The sequence below is a fragment of the Bos javanicus genome, chromosome 24, assembly GCF_032452875.1.
Source record: "Bos javanicus breed banteng chromosome 24, ARS-OSU_banteng_1.0, whole genome shotgun sequence".
NCBI lineage: Eukaryota > Metazoa > Chordata > Mammalia > Artiodactyla > Bovidae > Bos > Bos javanicus.
The window spans coordinates 49835257-49856535 of NC_083891.1; the positions used below are offsets into that span (position 1 = coordinate 49835257).

General features: G+C 40.0%; 1 protein-coding gene and 1 non-coding gene across 51 annotated transcripts in view; one reads left to right on the plus strand and one right to left on the minus strand.

Moving 5' to 3' along the window:
- MBD1 (methyl-CpG binding domain protein 1) overlaps nt 1-21279 on the minus strand; it is a 59192-nt gene that overhangs the window by 24867 nt on the left and 13046 nt on the right. For 15 of the 50 annotated variants that reach the window (XM_061400156.1, XM_061400163.1, XM_061400155.1 and 12 more), the window contains 3 exons: nt 15930-16113; nt 11962-12191; nt 11300-11473 (listed from right to left, as the gene is read on the minus strand). In XM_061400156.1, the coding sequence (XP_061256140.1) occupies nt 11300-11473; nt 11962-12191; nt 15930-16113 (588 nt within the window). Of the gene's footprint in view, nt 1-11299; nt 11474-11961; nt 12192-15929; nt 16114-17155; nt 17431-18205; nt 20925-21279 lie in introns of those variants that run through there. The other 35 variants (XM_061400200.1, XM_061400187.1, XM_061400182.1 and 32 more) reach the window with 5 other exon arrangements.
- TRNAC-ACA (transfer RNA cysteine (anticodon ACA)) lies at nt 4108-4179 on the plus strand. The gene has a single exon. It is a non-coding gene; the product is annotated as a tRNA-Cys (tRNA).

Sequence of the window (21279 nt, forward strand, 5' to 3'; positions counted from 1 at the left end):
CTTAATATAAAACCAGAGTACAAAAACATTCTTAAGGCAGTTAGTTGATGATACATGCTGCCAAGAAGGCCAGAAGTGACACCATATGAAAGAGCTCATATCATATTCATTTTTTCAGATCAGTAGGTCTTCAAACTTTTTTGATTATGCATGTCTTTCAGTAAAAAAAATTCTAAGCACCCACAATATTATTTATAAATTATATGAGGTTATTATATGTAACTATGTCATATAAATTAGCTAGCCACAAAAATTAAAATGAGCTGAGCTAAAAAGTAACAAATAGAATACCTATTTTAATGATAATAATTACTGATAAGAGGAAAACTTTTTGTCGGTGCTTTACATGGTACTTTTACATATAAAATCTTATTTCATCCTCATAAGGACCTTATAAGCAAGTATTATCCCCATTTCAGAGTTAAAGAAATCAAATCTCAGGGAGCCAAAATTTCTTTCCAAGTCACAAAGCCAGGAGTAATAATATTATTAACAATAGTTATTAAGTGCCTATTATTTGCCAGGCACTGTTCTAAGCAGTTTACATGTCTGAACTCTTACAATCTTCATAACAACCAATATTGCAGCAAACACTATTGTAAGCTCATTATTACTATTATTTTATCCTCAGTTTGCAGATGAGGAAATGAAGGCACAGAGCAATATTGGGTAGCACAGGTATCCACTGACAAAATGAAGGGACAAGCTACTGAATAGAGAAAACATTTGCAAATGACATGACTGATAAGGGGTTAATATCCAACATATAAAAACAACCTATACAACTCAATTAAAAAAAAAATTTTAAATGGACAGAGGAACTGAAGACATTTTTCCAAAGAGGACATGCAAATAGCCAACAGGCACATGAAAAGATGATTAGCGTATCATCAGGGAAATGCAAATCAAAACCACAGTGAGAGAACTCCCTGGAGTCCAGTGGTTAGGACATCACGTTTTCACTGCCAAGAGCCTGGTTTCAATCCCTGGTCAGGGACACAGTGTGACCAAGAGGAAAAGGAAAAAAACCACAATGAGATTCCAATTGCACTTGCTTGTCCGAATGGCTATCATGAAAAAGAACACAAATAACAAAGTTGGCAAGGATGTTATGCAGCCATGGTGGAAGACAGTATGAACGCTTCTCAAAAAACTAAAATAAAACTATCATATGAGCCAACAATTACACACCTGTGTACATATCAGAAAAAAACAAACAACAACAAAAAAACCCTAAAAGCTAAAAACACTAATTCAAAAAGACACATGAACCACAATGATAGCAGCATTATTTATAATTGTCAAGATATGAAAGCAACGCAAGTGTCCATTAACAGATGAATGGATAAAGAAGATGTGGTACATACAGACAACAGACTACTCAGCCATAAAAAAGAATAAAATTTTGCCATCTGCAGCAAAATGGATGGACTTGGAGGGTATTATGCTAAGTAAAATAAGTCAGAGAAAGAGAAATACTGTATGTTATCACTTATATGTGGAATCTAGAAAATACAACAAGCTAGTGAATATAACAAAAAAGAAGCAGACTCATGGATACAGAAATCAAACTAGTAGTTACCACTGGAGAGAGGCAAGTGGGAAGGGGCAATACAGGGGAGGGGATACAAAAATTTTTTTCACAATGAACTTGAAAGCATGATCTGTAAAAGAAAAATCGAAATATTGGATTTCATCAAAATTAAAAATTTTTTCTCTGTGAAAGACCCCATTAAGAGGATTAAAAAAAAAATAAGCTACAGGCCAGGACAAAATATTTCAAAACTATATATCCTACAAAGGGCTCATATCTGGAATATATAAAGAATTCTTACTACTCAACAGCTAATCCAATTAGAAAATGGGCAAAAGACATGAAGATACATTTCACCAAATTGAATATACACATGGCAAATAAGCATATGAAAAGTTGTTCAACATCACAACCCATTAAGGAAATGCCAATTAAGGCCACAGTGAAATATCACTGCACACCTCTGTCCTAATAATGACAGTATCAAAAGCTGGCAAAGATATGAAAAAAACTTGATCTTTTATACATTACTGGTAGAATTATAAAATCATACAGCCATGTTGGAAAATAATTTATTAGTTTCTTACAAAATTAAGCATACATATAAGACCAGCATATGGCAATTATCTGAGAGAAAGGAAAACTTATGTTCACACAAATATATGAACACAAATGTTGATATTAGATTCATTCATAATAGATAAAAACTAGAAACAATCAAAATGTACATAAGTGAATGGTTTACAGAAATTTAAATACATCCACACAATGGAATACCTCTCAGCAATAAAAATGACAAACTATTAATACTGCAGCAATTTAGATGAACTTCAAAGACAATTCATTGACTGAAAAGGCCAATTTTGACAGATCACATACTGTACAAGTTCAAATATACAATATCAGGAAATTATGAAGATGATGGTGAGAGTGGTAGCTGTGACTATAAAGGGAAGCACAGGAAGACCCATGTGGTGATGGAATAGTTCTGTATCTTGATTGTGTGGGGTATTAGATGGATCTACATACATGATAAAATGGCACAGAATTATACATATACATTATGCCAATGTCAATTTCCTTGTATGATATTGTGTTATAACCACTGAAGGAAAAATGGGGTAATAACATATTTCTGTACTATCTTTGCAATTTCTATGAATACATAATTATTTACAAGTAAAAAGTTTTAAAAGTCACTGGTTATCTTGTTGTTATTATTCATTTCCTTTCATTATTGTTACTGAAAGTAATTTTGCTGTTTAGAAGACCTGGAACAATAAAAATGACCCATTCTAGTTATCAAATATTCTAGGTATGCCACTAAATATACTAAAAGAAATTAATGTACTTATCTGCCAGAAGACATGTACAAGAATGTCCACAGCAGCTTTATTCATAAGGATCCAAAACTGGAGATACATGAAATGCCTGTAACCTGGAGAACGAATAAACTGTGGCATATTTATACAATGGGATACTAAAAGGACGAGGAAGGGGAAGCAGAGGAAGAGGAATAATTTCATCTTGCTTTATACATACATTAAAGCTTCAATTATATTTGCAGTAATGGGGCATAATTTAGTATCCCTTGATCAAAATTTAATCCTGGCCTTTCACTCTTATGATGAATTTAAACTGTATTTATATTGCAGTTCTGTTAGAAGTACTGCATTAAAAAACACTGAAAATGGTTTGCTTTCAAGTAAATTATGGTAGTCTCCCTTATCCACCATTTCACTTTCTACAATTTCTATTACCCATGGTCAGCTGTTGGAGAAGGCAATGGCACCCCACTCCAGTACTCTTGCCTGGAAAATCCCATGGACGGAGGAGCCTGGTAGGCTGCAGTCCATGGGGTCGTGAAGAGTCAGACATGACTGAGCAACTTCCCTTTCACTTTTCACTTTCCTGCATTGGAGAAGGCAATGGCAACCCACTCCAGTGTTCTTGCCTGGAGAATCCCAGGGATGGGGGAGCCTGATGGGCTGGCGTCTATGGGGTCATACAGAGTCGGACACGACTGAAGCGACTTAGCAGCAGCAGCAGCATGGCCAGCTGTATTCTGAAAACATTAAATGGAAAACTCCAGAAATAAAAGTTCAAAAATTTTCAATTGCACATTGTTCTAAAGTGTGATGAAACTTTGCACCACCCAGCTTCATTCTGCTTAGGATCTCCAACAACTGACATCCTCTGCTCCTGACATTCAGTCATCAGCATCGTCACAGATCAACGATCCAGAATCACCCAAAGTAGGTGACCTGTGGTCAGGTCAATAGCCTAACGCTACATCCCAATACAGGGCCTCCCGGGTGGCACTAGTGTGAAGAACCTGCTTAAGAGGGTTAAGGGACCGGAGTTTGACCCCTGGGTCAGGAAGATCCCCTGGAGAAGGGTATGGCAAACACTCCAGTATTCTTGCCTTGAGAATCCTATGGATAGAGGAGCCTGGCATGCTATGGGCCACAGGGTCACAGAGTTGGACAACTGGAGCAACTTAGCGCACACACACGCATGCACGTCACAATCCATCATTCATCTTACTTACCATATAGACATTTCATTGGGCTTCCCTGGTGGCTCAGATGGTAAAGCGTCTGCCTACAATGCAGGAGACCTGGGTTCAATCCCTGGGTAGGGAAGATCTCCTGGAGAAGGAAATGACAACCCACTCCAGTACTCTTGCCTGGAAAATCCCATGGATGAAGGAGCCTGGTAGGCTACAGTCCATGGGGTCGCAAAGAGTCAGACACGACTGAGCAACTTCACTTTCACTTTTAGACATTTTATTAATCTCACATCATCACAAGAAGAAGGGTGAGTATAGTACAATAAGATATTTTGAGACACAGAGAGAGAGAGGGAGACCACATTCACAAGTTACATTACACTATATTGTTATAACCACTCCATTTTATTATCTGCAATTGTTACTAATCTCTGAAATGTAACTAATCTATAAATTAAACTTTGTCAGGGATGTATAGGAAATGTATAGGAAAAAAACACAATGTATACAGAATTCAGTTTCAGACATTTACGGGGGATCTTGGAATGTATGCCCCATGGATAACATGGGTGACTGTTGCAGGATATAACTATTTCTTCTAAAATTCGAATTAATTCATCTAACTAGCAAGGTATACAACATGAAGTTGTATACTCAGTTGTATAAGATTTCTTTATAAAATCTTTATAATTGTTACCAAATTAATAAACATTTTAAGAATCCAAACCACTTATGAAACTTCATTTTTTCTTACTGTGTAAAAAAGAAAAAAAAAAGAAAAAAAAACATTTACTATAAAGTGGGAAATATACTAATGGTCCATTGAAATCCACTTCCTAGTTTCCCCTTTGCCCCTTACAGCATTTTCTCCTCCAGTAGCCAGTAGGGAGTATCTAGATCCTAACAAAGACAGGAGGTGAGGCTGTGCTTTACATGGGTTACAGACAACAAGTGTAGATAAGGTGCATCCACAGAAAGGATATGAGAAAGACTTAGAATCCCTAGCTAGGCTGATTGGTGAAGGTATTTCTTTCCTGAAGTCAGTTAGTAAAAGCTGGAAGGGGTAAATACTACTTCACAGGCAAACATAGCCATACAAGACTTCAAAGAATACAAAAATGAAGGAAAATATACACCAACAAAGGAATACAATGCTTTTCTAGTGATCAATCCCAAAGAAATAGAGATGTACAAGTTACCTGCTAAAGAATTCAAAACAACTGTTTTTAGGAAGATCAGTGAGTTAGAATACTGACAGATGACTCAACAAAATCAGGAAAACAACATAGGAACAAAATGAGAAGTTCAATAGAGATAGAAATCATCAAAAATAACCAAACAAATTCTGGAGCTGAAAAATACAATGCATGAAATAAAAATCCAAAAGATAGCATCAACATCAGACACAAACAAACAAGAGGAGGAAAAAATCTGAGAATTCAAAGACAGAGGGGCCAAATGGATAAAAAACAAGATCCAACAACATGTTGCTTATAACAGACCTGCTTCAGGTTTAAGGCTGCTGCTGCTGCTGCTGCTAAGTCGCTTCAGTCATGTCCAACTCTGTGCGACCCCATAGACAGCAGCCCATCAGGCTCCCCCGTCCCTGGGATTTTCCAGGCAAGAACACTGGAGTGGGTTGCCATTTCCTTCTCCAATGCAGGAAAGTGAAAAGTGAAAGGGAAGTCGCTCAGTCATGTCCGACTCTTAGCAACCCCATGGACTGCAGCCTACCAGGCTCCTCCGTCCATGGGGTTTGCCAGGCAAGAGTACTGGAGTAGGGTGCCATTGCCTTCTCCAGGTTTAAGGCTACATATCTTTAAAGTCAAGGGATGGAAAAAGATACTCCATGAAAGTAGAAACCAAAAGAGAGCAGAAGTACCTACACTTTGACAAAATAGACCTTAACTCAAAAGATGTTACAAGATGTAACAAAAGACAAAAGATGTAACAAGAGACAGAGTCAATTCATCAAGAGGATATAACAATTATAAAGTCATCCCTTCATACCTGTAGCAGATTCACTTGAGGATCTGCCACAGATAACAAAATCCACAGATGCTCAAGTTCTATAGTCAACCTTCCATATCCATGGTTCCACATTTGCAGATTCAACTAATCCCAGATCATATAGTACTACATTTATTGGGAAGAAAACACATTTAAGTGGACCTTCAGAGTCTGTGTTGTTCGAGGAGTTAGCAGTATATGCACTCAATATCAGAGCACTTAAATACGTTAAACAAAGATGAACAGATATCAAGGGAAAAACAGACAGCAGTGCAGTAATAGTAGGAGACTTCAATATTCCATTTTGGCAGTGCACAGGTCATCCAGACAGAAAATCAATAAGGAAACAATAGATTGAAGTATACTTTAGATCAAATGAATCTAACACACATACACAGAACATTCCATCTAATAGCAGAATACATAATCTTCTCACGTACACATGGAGCATTCTCCAGGACAGATCACATGCCACATCACACAAAAGTCTTAAATTTAAAAAGATTGAAATAATGTATCTTTTTTTTTTTTACCACAATGGCATAAAAGTAGCAATCAATAACAGAAAGAAAGCTGGAAAAATTAACAGATGTGTGGAAATTTAAAAAACACACTCCTGAACAACCAATGGGTCAAAGAAGAAATCAAAGGGGAAATAGAGCGATGGTATGGGGAGGGAGGAGGGTTCAGGATGGGGAACACATGTATACCTGTGGTGGATTCATTTTGATATTTGGCAAAACCAATACAATATTGTAAAGTTTAAAAATAAAATAAAATTTAAAAAAAACCCTTAAATGAAAATGGAAATACAAACATCCAAAATTAAGAGATGCAGCAAAAGCCCCCTTAAGAAGGAAGTTTATAACAATAAACACCTATATTAAGAGAAAAGAAAGATCTCAAAAATCCGACTTTACCTCAAGGTACTATCAAGAATAAACTAAGCCCAAAGTAATCAGAAGAAAGGAAATAACAAAGATCAGAACGGAAGTAAATGAAACAGAGACTAGAAAAATGATAAAACATATCAATGAAACTAATAGCTGTTTTTTTGAAGAGGTAAAATTGACAATCTTTAGCTGGACTAGCTAAGAAAGAATGATTCAAATAAATAAAATTAGAAATAAAAGAGGAAACTTAACAACTGATACTGTAAAAATACAAGGGATCATGAGAGACTATTAGGAACAATTATATGCAAACAAATTAGATAATCTAAAAAAATGGATTAATTCCTAGATACATATAACCTACCAAGACTGAATCATGACAAAAGAGAAAATCTGAAAAGACCAATAATGAGTAAGGAGACTGAATCAGTAGTCAAAACTCCCAAAAAAGAAGCCCAGGACCAGATGGTTTCACTGGTGAGTTCTACCAAACATTTAAAGAAGAATTAATACCAACCCTTCTCAAATCCTCCCCAAAAAATGAAGAAGAGAGAACACTTCAATATCCCTAATGAACACAAATGTGAAAATCCTCAATATAATATTAGCATATTAGAAGAATCACATACCATAATCAAGCACAATTTATCCTTGGAATGCAAGAATAGTTAAGTATATGCAAATCAGTAAATGTGCCACATCACATTAACAGAATGAAGGATAAACATTATATGATCATCTAATTAGCTACAAAAGAAATTTGACAAATTTATGATACAAAAAACTCTCAACAAATTAAGTGTAGAAGGAATGTAGCTCAACAGGCTATACATAACTAGCACACAGCTAACATCATGTTCAGAAGTGAAAAATTGAAGGCTTTTTCTTAAAATCAGGCATAAGACAATGGTGCCCACTCTTGCCACTTTTATTCAACATAGTACTGGAAATCCTAGCCAGAGCAGTTAGGCAAGAAAAAGAAATAAATATATCTAAAATGAAAAAGTGGAAGTAAAACTGTCTGTTTGCAGATGACATGATCTTACTTTATATATATAGAAAACCCTAAAGATTCCATCAAAAAGTGTTAGAACTAATCAGTGAATTCATTAAAGCTATAGGAATTGAAATTAATGAACAGAAATCAGTTGCATTTTTATACACTAAAAATGAACCACCTGAAAGAGAAATTAAGAAAATAATCCCATTTCCAATAGGTTCAAAAACAATAAAAATAGGAATAAATTTAAGCAAGGAAGTTAAAGATCTGTATACTGAAAATTATAAGATACTGATGAAAGAAACTGAAGATTCAAATAGATGGAAAGATATCCTTTGTCCTTGGATTGGAATATTAATACTGTTATTAATAAAATGTCCTTACTACCCAAAGTGACACATTCAGTGCAATGCCTATCAAAACTCCAATGGCATTTTCACAGAAAGAGAAAAAAATCCTAAAATTTCAATTGAATTACAAAAGATCTCAAATAGCCAAAGCAATCTTGATAAAGAAGAACAAAGCTGGAAGCATCACACATTTGATGTCAAACTATATTACAAAGCTATAAAAATAAAAACAGTAATGATAGTGGCATAAAAACAGATGAATAGAGCAATACTCAGTTGGTAAAGAATCCACCTGCAAAGAAGGAGACCCCAGCTAGATTCCTGAGTAGGGAAGATCTGCTGGAGAATGTATATGCTACCCACTCCAGTATTCTTGGGCTTCCCTTGTGGCTCAGCTGGTAAAGAATCCACCTGCAATGTGGGAGACCTGGGTTCAATCCCTGGGTTGGGAAGATTCCCTGGAGAAGGGAAAGGCTACCCACTCCAGTATTCTGGCCCTAGAGAATTCCATGGACTGTATAGTCCATGGGGTCGCAAAGAGTGGGACACGAATAAATGACTTTCACTTTCAGAGCAGTGGAACAGAACAGGGGGCCCAGAAAGAATTCCATGTATCATATATATGGTCAACCAATCCTTTATAAAGAGGCCAAGAACACACAATGGGGAAAGGACAGTCTCTTCAATAAACAACCTTGGTAAAACTGGATGACCATAGGCAAAAGAATGAAACTGGATCACCATTTACAAAAATTAACTCAAAATGGATTAAAAACTTAAACATTAAGACCTGAAACTGTAAAATATGTAGAAGAAAACATAAGGGGAAAGCTCCTTGATATTGGTCTTGACAATGATTTTTTGGATAAGATGCTAAAAGCAAAGGCAACAAAATAAAAAATAAACAAGTGGGACTATGTCCAATTATTAATAAAAAGTTTCTTCACAGCAATGGAAACAACAAAGGAAAAAGGCAACCTACAGAATGGGAAAGAATATTTTCAAATCATGTATCTGTTAAAAGGTTAATATCTAATATACTTAAGAAACTCATATAACTCAATAGCAAAAAACTAATAATCTGACTACACAAATGAACAAAAGCCCTGAGTAGGCATTTTTCCAAGAAGACATACAAATGGCCAAAAAGTATGTGAAAAGATACTCAACATCACAAATCACCATAAAAATGCCAATCAAAGCCACAATGAGATTATCACCTCACACCCGTTAGGACGGCTATTACAAAAAAAGAAAAGAGATGACAAATGTTGGCAAGGATGTAGAAAAAAGGACACCTTTGTACACTGTGGTGGGAATACAAATTGGTAGAACCATTATGAAAAACAATATGGAGATCCTTCGAAAATTGAAACTAGAACTACCATATGGAAACAAACTGTTTACTGAGGTATGAACAGATAAAGAAATTGTGGAATGGGATATTGTGCACTCAGTCATGTCTGACTCTTTGTGGCCCCATGGACTGTAGCCCACCAGGCTCCTCTGCCCACGGAATTTTCCAGGCAAGAATACTGAAGTGGGTTGCCATTTCCTACTCCAGGAATGGAATATTGCTCAGCATAAAAAAGAAAATTCTGCTCTTTGAGACAACATGGATGAACCTGTAGGATATAATACTAAGTGAAATAGGCTGGACGAAGAAAGACAAATACTATATGATCTCACTAAACATGGAATCTAAGGGGAAAAAAGGTTTGACATATAGAAACAGAGTAGAATGTCAGTTCTCAGGGGCTAGGGGATAGAAGAAAAGGGAAGATTTGCTCAAAGGATATAAATTTTCAGTAATAAGATGAATGAATAAGTTTTAGGGATCTAGTGTAGAGTATGCTTATTTAACTTATATGCAGAGTACATCATGAGAAACGCTGGGCTGGATGAAGCACAGGCTGGAATCAAGACTGCTGGGAGAAATATCAATAACCTCAGATATGCAGATGACACCACCCTTATGGCAGAAAGTGAAGAGGAATTAAAAAGCCTCTTGATGAAAGTGAAAGAGGAGAGTGAAAAACTTGGCTTAAAGCTCAACATTCAGAAAACGAAGATCATGGCATCTGGCATTTGCCATCACTTCATGGCAAATAGATGGGGAAACAGTAGAAACAGTGACAGACTTTATTTTGGGGGGCTCCAAAATCACTGCAGATAGTGATTGTAGCCATGAAATTAAAAGACACTTACTCCTTGGAAGGAAAGTTATGACCAGTCTAGACAGCATATCAAAAAGCAAAGACATTACTTTGCCAACAAAGGTCCATCTAGTCAGGGCTATGGTTTTTCCAGTAGTCATGTATGGATGTGAGAGTTGGACTATAAAGAAAGCTGAGTGCTGAAGAATTGATGCTTTTGAACTGTGGTGTTGGAGAAGACTCTTGAGAGTCCCTTGGACTGCAAGGAGATCCAACCAGTCCATCCTAAAGGAAATCAGTCCTGAATATTCATTGGAAGGACTGATGCTGAAGCTGAAACTCCAATACTTCGGCCACCTGACGTGAAGAACTGACTCCTTGGAAAAAGATCCTAATGCTGGAAAAGATTGAGGGCAGGAGGAGAAGGGGATGCCAGAGGATGAGATGGTTGGATGGTATCGCCAACTCAATGGACATGAATTTGAGCAAGCTCTCAGTGTTGGTGATGGACAGGGAGGCCTGGCATGCTGCAGTTCATGGGGTCGCAAAGAGTCAGACACCACTGAGCGACTGAATTGAACTGAACTGAACGTAGAGTATGGGGACTACAGGTAATAATTCTGTATTGTATACTTGAAATACGCTGAGAATAAATCTTATGCATTATCACCTCAAAGCAAACAGACAGAACTTCTTAGTGCAAAGATGTATGTATAATTAACAAGACTTAAGTGTACAACTGCTATGCCCTGTTAGGGCTACACTTTACTGTAAATCAGTCTTCCTAAATAATTTTTAATATACAAACTTCAGATTTGATGTGTATGTTTTCTGACATCATTACCTGAATTGCTGGTCTAGCTTTTCAGCCACAAAATCCTGTCTCTCTTTTTCTTTCTTCTCTCTTAATAATCTTATTTTATCTCTCATTCTATCTTTTTTCTCCTCAATTGTTTCTTCTTTCAATTGCATTTCAGTAAAATACTCATTTTCCTCTGATGCTAAAAGTTCACGTAACCTAGGTTCACAAAACAAAATGACAACAACAAGCAAAGGAATTAAAACTGTCATGCTACATGTACCATTTCACTAATTGCTTTTTATTTTGTTAAATTCAATTTCAGAAGTATATATTCAGTTGTAAATTTTGTAAGAAGGAAAGATCATTACAGTATTCCATAAAATGAGTTGTCACCTAAAGCAATAGAGACTAATCTACGCCACGTTTTATTTGATCACGTGCAGATGAGATATGTGATCTGTATTTCAACAAAAAAAGCAAAATGAGCAAGATTTTAATTATAATAACAAAATATGATACAATATGTTCTTTTGATTTCTATCAATAGGTTATCACAAGTGAAAATAAGCTATTGGTTTGGTAGGAATAAGACTAGCTCAGCCATGATCCTTACTATAAAAATTCACTTGATTTTTGATTGGTCAATCTCAGGCTCTGGTTTCAGAATGTCTCAGGGTCTGGATTAGCCAGTTTTTAAGCCTTACTTATTTCGTCTTTCTTCAGTGTTGATGATAAACCCTTGCATGGCATCCTTGACTCTTGCTTTCACAAGACTGTCCACAAACTTGCGGTCATTGTGCTGGTCCCACTCAGTTTTCAAGCGATCCCGCTCGATTGACTTAATGGAAGCCAAAATAGCATGATGTTTCTGATGGCTGTGTTGGATTCTTTGCAGATGATGCTCAGCTCCTTGGCCTTTGGGAGGCTTGGCTCTCTGGAACAAAAAAAAAAAATCAAGTATCACTTATGATAGACCCAAAATCAACTGCATATTTTCAGTTAATCCACAATACCTGTATTAAACAAAATTTGGTATATAAAACTAATATATCCTGCTATAACTGTAAACAACTTAAGTGTCTAAGATGTAACTTGTTTGAATTATTTGAAACCTGTACCTAAGATGTCATCAAATCAGGCTCAAATATTTCTCAAATGCCATTTGAATAAAAGTTCATGGAATTATAAAGTTAAAACTTTGAATGGGACTCCAGAGATTATCTAATCAAATCAGACTTAATTTATTTGCCCAAAGTGCTCTGAGTAGTGAGGGCAGAACTGGGTAGAACAAAAATTAAAGGTCTTCTAATTCCTGACCTTAATCTTGCCACCTACTATCCCACCTTGCTTTTCAGGGCTCTGACAACATAGTTACCACCATCAAAATCTTTCAATTAAAGTAAACTACTCACTAAGTATATAGGATATACATAACAAGTTGTGACAGTGAAATATCCTTTACTAAGAAGGAAGTAAGGAAGACAGAAAGGGAGGAAGGGAAAGAAGGAAAAGAAAAAAAACAAAAACTAATGGTAGAATTTGACTCCTATTTCTACTGTCCCCAGAAATTTAATGCAAGAGCTGTACTCCTGACATTCTGGGATTAACTTGAATTTCTGTGAATATGTTCATTTTATACAAACTTTCATCAAAAAAGTTGGAAATGCATACACCATTGTGAATAAATATTGACACATTTGCTAAAATCATATGGACTATATCTTTTCTATTTCTGCATTGCTAGCATGAAGCATGGCTACCAGTATCAAGTTCTCAATACGAATGAAGAGGAAAGATGAATGAATGAATGAATGAAACTGTTCATGGGTGGGCTCGATGTGACTCTTGCCCCTCCTGGGGCCACCATGAAATCCATGGTTTTGAGCTTTGTATTTTCAGCCAGGTTTAGCAAATCACCCTTAGGTGAGCAGTCAGACTCTGGTGGGCTGATGCACCGTAACAAAGATTTTAACTCGTGGCACAGAGTCAATCTCATCATTTACACTGAGAGCATCATTGTCTGGATTACCAGAATACTGGCACTGAAACTTGGTAAAGCAGTCTCCTAAGGAAATGAAATCAACATTTGAAGACAGCCTCATGAAAAGATTCAAGGTTTGGGGTATACACACGGGTGCCTAGAATAGTTGAACAAGATAATACAAAGCTGAGGTAGGTTGGAGACAGAAGGTGATGTTGAAGGTTACATCATGGGAAGTAGCTAATTCATATTGAAATTATTTAGAGCCTAGATTTAGTTAACAAACTACTGTTCTCTAATATGTATGGCATCCTATGAACGCAGACTCAGTGATAACAAAGCAGAGTTGGGTCAAGGCTGCACCCTGAGCAGGACACACTCAGGCTCCTAGTAGACAGATGGGCTGAGAACAGGAACCAAGCACCAAGGTCATCAGGAGTCAACTGTCTTAAGTCATCAGGGCAAGAATCAGGCTCTGAGGTACATTTTGACTGAAGAGGAAATAGCAGTGGAGGGCAGCGAGAAACAGACTGAGCAGTAGCAGGGAATTAGGAAGCCCTTTAAGGCTGTGGCATCCTGGGTAGGAAGACCTTTGTGGTCAGGGAGGACCCTGTCTTTGGATGAATAAAGTAAGATCTGGAGTTCCCGAACAAGATGGTGCCAATCCATGCAGTCTCAGCATTATGTACTCAAAACCTATACTATTTAAAAGAAAAATAATATAAACCAGATCTGCAATTTAACATTTTGATGTAGCTGTATTAAAGAAAAAAAGAGAGAAACAGGGGGAATTAATTTTAATATATTTTTATTTAACCAATATATAGAAAATATTATCTCAATATGTGACTCTAGACATATTACAAGTGCTCAAATTTGTGGCTAGTGGCCACCATACTGAACATTGCAACTCTTAAACCGTGCTAAAATCAGAATGAAGGGTTTAATAACTACCCTGTACTTTCAAGGTCACCGAAAGCTTTTGTTACTGTAACATCTCAAATTAGTTTCTACTATTACAGTTTAATGTATTAAAGAATAACATCTTACAAGCTAAGGTTTGATTCTGGCTTCTACTGATAACTGTGTGATCTTGAGTAAGTTACTTAACCTCTTTGAGTCTCAGTTTTCTCACCTGTCAAAAAGAGCAAAACAAATGGCTTCCTAAAAAAAATTTATTTCAAGAAGTAAATAACTGGGTCCCTAGGAGGCACTCACCAAACAGCTGCTCCTTTTGCTGCTTCATTACTTCAGACATTACATCTTTCACCACCTTCTCTTGAAGAAATTGTTTAGCATTCAAGTCCCATCTCTGGTGGTTTTAACTCTTCTCCCATTGCAACTCTACAACCTCTAACATCCACACTTCTTATCACACTCTGGTATCTGAGATACACCAGCTCTGACTTTTCCCTTTCCTCTTTATTCTTCTATAAACGTAAAATATTCAATAGGCCTGCTTCTCTGGTTTGGTGGTGATTTGGTGGAATGGAAATCCTTATTGGTTTCCAACACAAGGAATGTCACCTGACCAGTACCCCAGCTGAGCTCAGGGTTCAGATACAGAACCCAAAGTACATCCACTTCTGTCCGTCATAAACCTCAAACCCTACAGACTGTAGAAGACTCCAGTCTCCTGATTTCCAAACCCAGATCCTACAGTCCCTGGACCTAAAGAAGAGGGAGCAGGTCTATAAACTGACTGACAACTGCTATGTGCACTACAGAGCATAATAAAACTATATCGTTCATCATCTCTGACCTTTCTTCCACAGTGTCCCGACACGGACAATACAGTACACCGCGATCAACTGTGCTGGCACACTGTGTTAATCTTTAACGATTTTGTGCATGAGCAAGTTGTTTCTGCAATTAGATGATAAGCAGTTTGAAGGCAAGGACCAAACTTTTAGAGAAAGCGAAATCTCCCAGGGTCAATGTATTCACCCCTGTATCTTCCACAGAGCTGCGCACACAGCAGGGACTCATGTGATGCCTCTATCGTTGCTTAACTACACATGGAGGTTTTCTGGCCTGTGGAAACTAGTGTGTAGAAGCAAAGGAATGCAGGTGCGTGGACCACCTGTCCGAGGTTCTGAGCAGCGCTCATCAAATTCTGCAGCACAGCGTTCCCCTGGTCGCCTGCCACCACTGCTGCCATAAAGGCAACCAACCTCCTATTCCCAAGCCTGCAGGTATGCTTCTGTTATGGTTGAGTCAGCAAAGGAAGGGCCCTAAAACCACTCAAAACCCCCAAAGGCCAGCACTCTTCAACAGACGGTTTTCCTAAACTTACAGAACTAATCCCGACCGTACAGCTGAATCACTGCCAGCCCAGATCCCAGATTTCCCTGCCACCTGACCCAGCGCCCTTTCCTTGACACACACTCTGCATTTTAAGGGAACGACCTCTTTTAAAAGTCTTGCAAGATCTTCAACCTTCAAGATCGCCAGTGGTGATTCTCCAAATACAGAAACTAAGTACAGCTGAAGGGGGAAGAAGGGTAGGGAGGGGCGGAGTAAGAGAGCTAGGCAAGAGACCTTTTTCTTCCTTCGTTCAAAATTCAAACTACTGCGTCAGGCACCTGCTTCCCTTGAGAGAACCCCTGCTGGGGGCCAAGGCTGGGTTGGGTCCTGAGATGGGGAAGATACAGAAAACGGTAGGATCCCACACACATATCCCGTGCTTACCACGATCACGACTTTGGGAGTGGGCCCCTTAACCTCTCTCTGTACGATGCCAAACCGCTGGCTGTACATTTTGGAGCTTCCTCGGGTTGGGGGCGGTGTCCGCTGCGGTTCCCCAACCACAGCTACCGGCGGGACGAGCTTGTGAGATGCACTGGTCTGGTTGCCAGTGGTGCGCCTCGCGGGGCTAGGGACAGGTGAATGGGGCGGAAGTTGGTCCCGTTACCATGGTGACCACAGACGCGGGCACTCGCTACTTCCTCTTGGAGTGGAAGAGCTGAGTCTGCGCAGTCCTCACCCTGCCCTTGGCCATGCCTCCCTCCGACCTCGGTCCCTTTCTAGGATTCATCAAATAGCAGAAAAAAGCCTCCTTAACCCGCAATGAAGTCGAAGATCTAATTACATTCCAACTGACTTTGCTATTTATATCCTGTAATGTTTAAAAGCATGAGAAAAGTTAGCGGACACTTTGTAGGATGGTCAAATTGTGAGGCCATCTTTAAGTTAACCTTTAGGGCAAATCATCACAGGACCACCTTATTCGCGTAGTTCTTTACAGGAATTTATAAGGTATTTTCACACATAAACCCTTTCAGTTTCACAAATACCTGACTGATGGAACAGCGGGTATTATCCTCAACAAGCTGAGAGAGCCTAACTGGCATTCTAGATCCCAGGCAGAAGAAACACACACACACACACACACACACACACACACAGGCATTCTAGATCCCAGGCAGAAGAAACACACACACACACACACACACACACACACACACAGGCATTCTAGATCCCAGGCAGAACACACACACACACACACACACACACACACGAGGAGACCTTTTAAGGGGCCCTCAGCACAGGTGGAGACTACAGCTGAACTTCCGCTCAAGAGCAAAGTGGTGAGTGAGTGAAAGTCGAAATCCTGTCCGACTCTTTGCGACCCCATGAACTATAGAGTTCATGGAATTCTCCAGGCCAGAATACTAAAGTGGGTAGCCTTTCCCTTCTCCAGGGGATTTTCCCAACCCACGGATCGAACCCAGGTTTTCCGCATTGCACGTGGAATCTTTACCAGCTGAGCTACAAAAAGTAGTAGGTAATACCTAAAAGTCAAATGACACTTTGGTACTCTTCCTGAAATGGGAACGAACATGGAACTTTAACAGGAAAAAATCAGCACCTAGTAGGTCACTGACGTGTAATAAAAGCACAACTAGTACTGCGTATCCCAATTTAAGACCGCAATTTACTATAAATCAGCATTCCCTAATCATTTGTAATCCGCCCACTTCGGATTTTGCATGCGGCATGTTTCTAGGTTTGGACTCCATTTCCTGAATTGTTCGTTCAGCCTTTCAGCCACAAAATAACGTCTCTTCTCTTTTGAAATTTCTTTTAATAATTCTCTCTCATTTTGTCTTTTATCTCCTATAATGCTTCTTCTTTCAATTGCAGTTCGGTAAAATACTCATTTTCATTTACTGCTAAGAGTTTACGTAGCCTGAAACAAAAGAAAGAAAAGAAATTAGACGATCGTTTCCGCTCCCTGGACGGGGTCCTGAAGGCTGGTTGCTGGATCTTCGATTCCCACGGGTGCCTGGCCCGCTGGCTGGTCTGCTCTGGTGACACCACACCCTCAGAAGGGCGGTGACGCCCTCGGCCTAGGGGCGGGGTTTGGTAAAAGCCAGATTCTCGGGCCCCCGTTGGGAACCTCCGAGGTCCACAGCCTGGAGGGTCCCGTCAACGTGAATTTTCAGCGACATGGGAAGCGGACTCTCGGCGACACCCGGCGGCCGTAGAACGTCCCGGCGTCGGTCCTGAGCTCTTCGCGCTGCGCCCTCACCCCGGGCGTGTCCCGTAATTTAATCCCGCTTCGGTTTCGCCCGCGGAGCCACTGTGAAGAGGGGAGTCGGCTTCCCTCTGCGCTGATTCTGGACCGCCTCGGCCCAAGGGAGGCCACGCCCCAGGGACAGGGAGTTGAGGGGCAGCGTCTGTCCAGCCCTGGCCGGAGGACCAGGGTCCGGGGGCCAGCGCCCCCTGGTGAGCGTATTCGGAGGGTGGCGGGACCGGCCCTGGCATGACAGCCAAGTCTCAACCTCCAGGGGGGTCTAGGAGAATTGATTCACCCAAGATCCTTGAACAGAACTTGACTTTGATCTTGCCACCCGCTTTCTATACCAGTTTCTCAGAGGCAGTCTATCAACACTTAAGCACCATTAAGATACTCCCCCCCAAAACACTAAATATATATAAATCAGTAAACGGGACAATAAAAATCATTTAAAAATAATTTTAAAATAGAACAGCATAAACTATATTATTTCCAATGCCTATTGTACCCCAACAAGGTCACGCAAGGGCTGTCCTCCCAACAGTTTCCTGAATTCTGTATTTTCACCATTAAATTCCACGATAAAGTTGGAAATTCATTCACCATTTGTAAATACATATTGATGTATTTAATAACTGCATGAACTATATCTTTTTCATTCCTGAATCTCAGTATTAAGTACAGTGCCTACCATGGGTCAGGTTCTCGATACCTGAATGAATGACACAAAAATAGCCGAGACCAGCAAGTTTTTTTCTGGATGGGCTTGACAGAATTTCTGTACTTGCTGGGGTCACCATGAAATGGTCTTCAGCTTTGCATTTTCAGCAACGCAGCTTTACCAAGTTATCCTCAGGTGAGTTGTGAGACCCTTAGGAACGGATTCATGGCGGGGTGGCTTTGTAACATGTCACCGTGACTAGGCTACGTTTCCCAGTATCCCCTTCCTGGCATGCTTCCAGTTAGGACAGGCCACGAGAGATTCTGCGTGGTAACTGGAGGGCAGATGCGCGGCAGCAGCACGCTCAGAAGGCTGGTGCAGGAGCACCAGGCACTGTTGCAGTTCACACGTCACTCATCTGCTGGCTCACCTCGTTGGTATGGGCAACAGTCAGGTCTGCGGCCAGGCCTGCAGCTGCTCCACCTTCCCCAGGATCTTCCTTCAGCTTTTCTAATTCTTGGACCAGATGCATATTTAACTCTGTGATGAAGGGCACCAGCTTCTTCTGCAGGACACCCACGTCACCGAAGTTGGAGGTGGTGAGAGGCTGACATGGCTTCCAGGCCATCCTTGTGGTTTCCAGCTCGTGCTCATGGGCGCCAGTGTGTCCTCCGTCTCCCACTTTTTACATCCATCTTCCCTTCCCGATTGCCTGCCCTGCAGACTTCAAGCTCCAGCATTAGATGCAAAGACAACAGCCTTATACAGACTGTTCAACCAGCTCCCACAATTGCATAAGATCAAATCACCTACAATAAATCCCTTAAGATAATATACATATTTATATATACATTACACACATATATAAAATCTTTATATTAGTAGTGCTGCTTTTCTGATTGTATCTTGACACACACAGTAACCAGACTTATCTCATGAGTCAGAATGCTATTCTCAAATTTCATTTAGGGCACCACTGTCAAAATACCACCAGAATATGAGAATTGGGTGGTTGGATCCTGGGAGGGAGCAAAACAGTATGAGAAAATTATCCAGTCTTGACTCTGGCTGAAATAAGTAGGGTAAGGCAAAGGAAGGAGCAGAGAAGGATGGCAGAGGGCTATACAATGAGTTAAAGTAGAGAAATGCTTAATCTACCTCTGAATATCTAAAGCTGCAAGGCTGGGACTACAGTAAGCAAGAGAGGCACATAGGCTACAAAATTTAGGAGGCCGGCACTCAGTCCCAGCCCAGTAAAGCTAAGTAATGAATCACACATGTCATTTTTTGGCACTTTATGAAAAACTGGAAAGTGAGGCAGGGCTGAGCCAAGACTGGCCCTTAGGTGGGACTTGAAGCAGGAGCTCAGACTTCTAGAAGACAGGGGCTGAGAGTAGAAACCAAGTACAAAGGTCATCAAGGGACAGGGGAGGCAAGTTTTGAGGAAACATGAGCCAGGCCAGGAGCTTTCATTCTGAAGACTGCTTTGGCTGAGGGTAGGGAGTGATGGTAAGTATCAGCCGTGGGGAAAGACGCCCTTTTCGGTTTGAGGAATCCTATGTGGCACCCAAGGCCTGGGAATAACCCAGTCTCAGGAGGCATGCGTGCTTTGACAAGGTGGCACAATCCACCCTGTCTTGGTGTTTCCTATGCCACCCTAGGGGCAGCAGCTTTGTACGGGGTTTATTATGCTTAGAAGAATCCAGCTTTGTAAGGTCACTGGAAACTTGTTAATATGACACTATTACACACTACTGGATATAGGTTACAGTTAACAGTTTAGTGGCTTAACTTAAAAACAAGGCTTTTACAACCTGGGCTTGATCTTGATCCTAGGCTCTACTGATACTAGCTGTTCAACACTGGACAGGTTATTTAGTTTCTCTGAATCTCATTTTCCCTTCTGCAAAAATGGGCACAATCAAGCCGTTCTAAAAAGATGTTTTTGAGGATTAAACCAGGTCCATGGGAGGAACTCAACGAATAGCAGTTCCTTTCCTCATTTATTCACATTACATTCCCAATACATTCCGAACTGCTGTCTCCCTGAGGAAATGTTTAGAGACACTACCAGGTCTCATCCAAATCCATTTAGAATTATTTATGATGATGGCTTGTTTAGGCCGAAGGTGGCTTTAATCACGTCGGCTCTCCCATCCCAGCTCCCCCATCTTTAATATCCACACTTCTTATGACACTCAGGCTCCTGGGGTTTGCACTGGTTGGAGGAGATGCACAAACTTTCTACTCTTTGTCTTCCTTTTCTGCTTATTTCCTCTATAAGCTCAGAGTACTGAACAGGCCTGCTCCTCTGGTTTGGTGGTAGGTTTTCCCAGTTCCTGACTCCCACACAAGCCCTGGCAATCCATCTATGGTCCAGCCTCTGAGCAGATCAGTGTTGTCTCTGATAAAGTCGGTCTGTAAATATCACCTTGAGTCCTACAGTCTGTAGAAGCCTCCAGTCTACTGCTTTCTACCTCCAGGTTTTTTAAGGTCCTTGGACCTAGAGAAGAGGGAGCAGGTCTGTATGTTGAATCAGGTTCCCTATGTGCAAAATGAAGCATCACAAAACCATTTCCTACTCTTCCATTTCCCCTTAATTATCCCTTCCCTCTCTTATACAATCTTCCATTGCAGACAACATAGCACATCATTACTTTTCTGTTAATATGTAATGATTTCATGCATAGGGGAAACAGCTTCACCACTTGGATTATAAGCTCCCTGAAGGCAGGAATCCTATGTCTCCCGAAAGATAAGCCTCCCAAGGTCACTGATTCACCAGTGTGCCCAGCAGGCCCTCAATCAGTACCTCAGTACTCGCCCAAGTACAGGTGGAGCAGTTTCTGGCCTGCAGA